The 6,138-nt window shown below is 39.5% G+C and overlaps 1 protein-coding gene across 1 annotated transcript; it reads right to left on the bottom strand.

The window, feature by feature from the left end:
* Positions 1 to 1,772: 1,772 nt before the first annotated feature.
* LOC133646694 (alpha-1,6-mannosyl-glycoprotein 2-beta-N-acetylglucosaminyltransferase-like) lies at positions 1,773 to 4,715 on the bottom strand. The gene is made up of 2 exons (XM_062042355.1): positions 4,167 to 4,715; positions 1,773 to 4,090 (listed from the first exon to the last, which is right to left on the bottom strand). The coding sequence occupies exons 1-2, from the start codon at positions 4,472 to 4,474 to the stop codon at positions 2,803 to 2,805; spliced, it is 1,596 nt and encodes a 531-aa protein (XP_061898339.1). The 5' UTR covers positions 4,475 to 4,715; the 3' UTR covers positions 1,773 to 2,802.
* Between the last annotated feature and the right edge of the window lie 1,423 nt (positions 4,716 to 6,138).

The following is a 6,138-nucleotide window of genomic DNA, read 5'->3' as shown; positions in this document are numbered from 1 at the left end:
ACACAAAATCAATCAAGTTTGCATTGTTGCGTTCAAGACCAACACAAAATCAGTCAATCAAGTTTGCATTGTTGCGCTTAATGACCAACACAAAATAAATCAAGTTTGCACTGTTGCGTTCAATGATCAACACAAAATTAATCAAGTTTGCATTGTTGCATTCAATGACCAACACAAAATCAATAAATCAAGTTTGCATTGTTGCGTTCAATGACCAACACAAAATCAATGAATCATGGTGGCATTGTTGCATTGAATGACCAACACAAAATCAATCGAGTTTGCATTGTTGCATTCAATGACCAACACAAAATCAATCAAGTTTGCGTTGTTGCGTTCAATGACCAACACAAAATCAATGAATCATGTTGGCATTGTTGCATTCAATGACCAACACAAAATCAATCAAGTTTGCATTGTTACATTCAATGACCAACACAAAATCAATCAAATTTGCATTGTTGCGTTCAATGAGCAACACAAAATCAATGAATCATGTTGGCATTGTTGCATTCAATGACCAACACAAAATCAATCAAGTTTGCATTGATGCATTCAATGACCAACACAAAATCAATCAAATTTGCATTGTTGCATTCAATGACCAACACAAAATCAATCAAGTTTGCATTGTTGCGTTCAATGACCAACACAAAATCAATCAATCAAGTTTGCATTGTTACGTTCAATGACCAACACAAAATCAATCAAGTTTGCATTGTTGCGTTCAATGACCAACACAAAATCAATCAAGTTTGCATTGTTGCGTTCAATGACCAACACAAAGCAGGGAAGTTCAAAAACCATAAAATGGTGAATTACAGTGTCCTTCATTAAAAAAATAAATCAAAAGTGCACTTCAATATGTACCACAAAAAGTATACACTAAATTGTGTACATTTACATGTACAAAATCTTTGCAGTGGAGCCACATTATTTAATTGATCATTATTATTTGTAATGTTTAATATCCTCAAAGACAAATCTGTCTTATGTACAGAAATGATCAACCATTCAGTCTTTAATTTTACACACTTTTGTGTTTCATTTCTGAAAATTGTGTCACTTTGGCTTGAAACGATGCAAGAATAAAAACATTCACAGTTGTGTTGTAAAAACATAAAGCAAACACAAAACACAACACCACAAAAAACATGACAACGCACATCAACCACTCTTTGGTGATGCTCCAAAGAGTGATGAGTTGTGTGACACGTTTGTGTGTGATTGTGTCATGTTTCAGACATGTTTGTGTGTGATTGTGTCATGTTTCAGACATGTTTGTGTGTGATTGTGTCATGTTTTAGACATGTTTGTGTGCGATTGTGTCATGTGTCAGACATGTTTGTGTGCGATTGTGTCATGTTTCAGACATGTTTGTGTATGATTGGGTCATGTTTCAGACATTTTTGTGTGTGATGTTTCAGACATGTTTGTGTGTGATTGTTTGATGTTTCAGACATGTTTGTGTGTGATTGTGTCATGTTTCAAGCATGTTTGTGTGTGATGTTTCAGATATGTTTGTGTGTGATTGTGTGATGTTCCAGACATGTTTGTGTGTGATGGTGTCATGTTTCAGACATGTTTGTGAGTGTGTTTGTGTATAATTGTGTGATGTTTTATACATGTTTGCGTGTGATTGTGTCATGTTTCAGACATAATTGTGTGTGGGATTGTGATGTTCAGACATGTTTGTGTGTGTGTTTGTGTCATGTTTCAGACATGTTTGTGTGTGTGATTGTCTCATGTTTCAGACATGTTTGTGTGTATGATTGTGTGATGTTTCAGACATGTTTGTGTGTGTGTTTGTGTGATGTTTCAGACATGTTTGTGTGAGATTGTGTGACGTTTCAGACATGTTTGTGTGAGATTGTGTGATGTTTCAGACATGTTTGTGTTTAATGTTTGTGTGACGTTTCAGACATGTTTGTGTGAGATTGTGTGATGTTACAGACATTTTTTGTGTGTAATGTTTGTGTGAAGTTTCAGACATGTTTGTGTGAGATTGTGTGATGTTTAAGACATGTTAGTGTGTGATTGTGTGATGTTTCAGACATGTTTGTGTGAGATTGTGTGATGTTTCAGACATGCGTGTAATGTTTGTGTGATGTTTCAGACATGTTTGTGTGACGTTTCAGAAATGTTTGTGTGAGATTGTGTGATGTTTCAGACATTTTTTGTGTGTAATGTTTGTGTGATGTTTCAGACATGTTTGTGTGTGATGTTTCAGATGTTTGTGTGTGATTGTGTGATGTTCCAGACATGTTTGTGTGTGATGGTATCATGTTTCAGACATGTTTGTGAGTGTGTTTGTGTATAATTGTGTGATGTTTTAGACATGTTTGTGTGTGATTGTGTCATGTTTCAGACATGTTTGTGTGTGTGTTTGTGTATGATTGTGTGATGTTTCAGATATGTTTGTGTGTGTGATTGTGTCATGTTTCAGACATGTTTGTGTGTGTGTATGATTGTGTGATGTTTCAGACATGTTTGTGTGTGTGTGTTTGTGTGATGTTTCAGACCTGTTTGTGTATGATTGTGTGATGTTTCAGACATGTTTGTGTGTGTGATTGTGTCATGTTTCAGACATGTTTGTGTGTGTGTGTTTGTGTATGATTGTGTGATGTTTCAGACATGTTTGTGTGTGTGTTTGTGTGATGTTTCAGACCTGTTTGTGTATGATTGTGTGATGTTTCAGACATGTTTGTGTGTGTGTGTTTGTGTGATGTTTCAGACATGTTTGTGTGTGTGTGTTTGTGTGATGTTTCAGACATGTTTGTGTGTGTGTGTTTGTGTGATGTTTCAGAGAAGTTTGGCATAGTTTCTGCACAGAACGTGGTCCCGCACGTCGCCCCAGCCTCCGTTCTTCACCTGCGTGTTGAGGCGCGCTGCTTCAGAGGTGCCAAGGACCAGAGACGGCGGGAAGAGGCCATCTTTGGCCATCTCCTCCACCTTCTGTGAGGCCACGTCTGGCCCACCGTCTCCCGTGTGAAGAACCCTGGCGCCCTGAGCGGCGAGCACTTTGAGGGGCTTGGAGAGGCAGCTTCCTGAGAGGTGCTGCAGAGTCCAGTCCCAGTTGTAGTCGTCGTACGTGCAGAAGTCCTTGGCGCAGCCCATCATCTTGTAGTACACGTCCCTGTCCAGTGCCAGGCCCACGCTGGTCTTGGTGGACATCCATCCTGTGCTCACGTGGTTGCTAAAGTTGCTCCGGTCTTGGTGGCTCCCCAACGCCAGCAGGTCACAGTCCTGGCAGCTGCTTTTCTTCAGGTCCACCATGGCCGTGTAGAAGTGGAACAAGTCTGGCAAGACGTAGTTGTTCTCCTCCAGGAGGAGGACCGAGCCATCGTAGCCCTGCATGACCTTCACCCTCTCCCACACAAAGTGAAGCTTCCACCACCAGTGATGTTTGCGCTGCGTCACGCCGGCCTCTCTGTAATGTCCGTGCACGTCCGGGTGTTCCGCGTTCAGACATCCGCTTCTGCGGGCGTTTTCTCTGCTCGTGTTCCGCTGGCAGTCCCGTGGATCCTGCCCGGGAAACTCCTTGGGAAACAGCTGCGTGCTGAACGGGAAATAAATCTGCAGCACCTTGCAGAAAGTGATGCCTTGCACAATGGCGTCGATTTCCGCCGAGAAGAAGTCGTGGCTGAAGACGAGGAGGAACTTGTGGACCTGTGCTGCTTTCTCCAGGGACTCCACGAGGAGTCGCAGGTGTTGTGGAGCCTCGTGGACCTGCACGACCACCACCAGCTCAGGCTCCGAAGGAAACTTGTGCGCGTTCCCAACAAGCTGCTGGTGATTGGCAGAGTGGATGGACGCCGTCAACTGTGGCAGAGAGCCTCCCACCTCCACCCGCGATCTCTGGAGGCTCCCGTTTGCTCCCTGGCGCTCGGACACCGACAGCGCACGCGTGGACAGCAGAAGAGTCCACACCGCCAAGGAGACGCACACGAGCAGGAAAAGGTTTTTCTTGGCCAACCGAAATCTCATCTTGCCCGAGTTCAAACGTCGAGAGGTCCCATGATACTCTTTGGAACACAACTTTTGCCTTTCATTTGACAACTTTAGGCAAGTACATTCTGTCCTTTGACACCTGCGGGAGACGAAAATACGCGGAAATGAGCGTGCGTGTCAGAGTCGCGTTAAACAGTTGGTCAACTACAACTTACCCTGCGTTACAGTACCGCCATGTCTCGAACAGGAAGCAAGCGGACTCTTTGGTATTATCCACAACAACTTCAAGTATTGTCCACAAAAAAGTGTTTGATGTTGACCAAAAGACGAAGTTTGGGAACATCCGCAGCGCGTTGATGCCGACGTGTACAAGTTGGCCCACAGTCACTAGAGGTGACCAATCATGTTTGTCCTTACTGCTGTGTAACTGGAGACCAGCGGTGGTTCGAGCCAAACGTCGATGTTTTCGATACCAATGGTTGGACTGGGCTCCACCGGTATTAATGCAAATTAATCGATTCATAAACAGTCCAATATAGGAACGTTCGAAGCAAACTGGTCATTTCAACAAATCACTGCCAACTAAATGAAAGTTACAAAAATACATACATCGAATAAAAGATCATCAAACATGTCCAATTAAACTATTTCCATCCATCCATTTTCTACCGCTTGTCCCTTTTTTGGGGTCGCGGTGGGTGCTGGAGCCTATCTCAACTGCTATTTCCTCTCAGAAAATCCGGAACAAGTCCAGTGAAATGGATCTGATCAATAATTGTATCAATAACTTTTATGTTATCAAGGGCGAGCACATTTCATCACGTGGCTGGAGGACGGGGCGTGGCTCGAAGGAGGCGCGGCTTGAAGGCTTCAAACTCACAGCACAAACACCCCCTTGTGGTGTAAAAGTGTAACATGAATTTTGTTTTAAATGAAATGTGCTTGAAATAACGAACTATTTTGAATGACATGAAATATGTTTCAAATAACATGAAATACGTTTCAAATAACATGAAATACATTTAAAATAACATCAAATATTTTGAAATAACATCAAATATGTTTAAAATAACATGACATGTTTAAAATAACATGACATGTTTAAAATAACATGACATACGTTTAAAATAACATGACATAATAATAATAATAATACCTGGTATTTATATAGCGCTTTTCTAAGTACCCAAAGTCGCTTTACATGTTAAAATATAAACATATGACATATGTTTCAAATAACATGACATGTTTCAAATAACATGACATATGTTTAAAATAACATGAAATGTGTTTGAAATAACATGACATGTTTAAAATAACATTAAATATGTTTGAAATAACATTAAATATGTTTGAAATAACATGACATGTTTAAAATAACAAGACATATGTTTCAAATAACATGGAATGTTTGAAATAACATGAAATATGTTTGAAATAACATGACACGTTTAAAATAACATGAAATATTTTTAAAATAATATGTAATATGTTTAGAATAACATGAAATATGTTTAAAATAACATGAAATGTGTTTGCAATAACGTGAAATGTGTTTAAAATAACATGACATATGTTTAAAATAACATGACATATGTTTAAAATAACATGACATATGTTTAAAATAACATGACATATGTTTAAAATAACATGACATGTTTAAAATAACAGGAAATAGGTTTTAAATAACAAGCAATAGGTTTCAAATAATACGAAATATGTTTGAAATAACATGAAATATGTTTGAAATAACATCATATATTTAAAATAACATGAAATATGTTTGAAATAACAATACATATGTTCAACATAAAATATATTAAAGTTAAAGTGTCAATGATTGTCACACACACACTAGGTGTGGCAAAATTATTCTCTGCATTTGACCCATCACCCTTGATCCCCTCCTGGGAGGTGAGGGGAGCAGTGATATGTTTCAAATGATATGAAATATGTTTCAAATAACATGAAACATGTTTCAAATGATGCAATGAGTTGGCGACTTGTCCAGGGTGTACCCCGCCTTCCGTCCGAATGCAGCTGAGATAGGCTCCAGCGACCCCCGTGACCCCAAAAGGGACAAGCGGTAGAAAATGGATGTTTCAAATAACATGACATATTTCAAATAACATGACATGTTTAAAAGAACATGAAATATGTTTAAAATAACATGATATGATTTAAAAA

Source organism: Entelurus aequoreus, linkage group LG03 (genome assembly GCF_033978785.1).
Source record: "Entelurus aequoreus isolate RoL-2023_Sb linkage group LG03, RoL_Eaeq_v1.1, whole genome shotgun sequence".
In the NCBI taxonomy this organism is placed as follows: Eukaryota; Metazoa; Chordata; class Actinopteri; order Syngnathiformes; family Syngnathidae; genus Entelurus; species Entelurus aequoreus.
The sequence above is the reverse complement of the archived record's forward strand: the minus strand, read 5'-3'. Positions and strand labels throughout refer to the sequence as shown.

Excerpts from the sequence above, each read along its gene's own strand:
- LOC133646694 (XM_062042355.1), bottom strand. The coding sequence starts at position 4,474 with ATGAATCGATTAATTTGCATTAATACCGGTGGAGCCCAGTCCAACCAT. Across the intron at positions 4,091-4,166 it reads TGGCGGTACTGTAACGCAGG|GTGTCAAAGGACAGAATGTA; the intron begins GTAAGTTGTAGT and ends CGTCTCCCGCAG.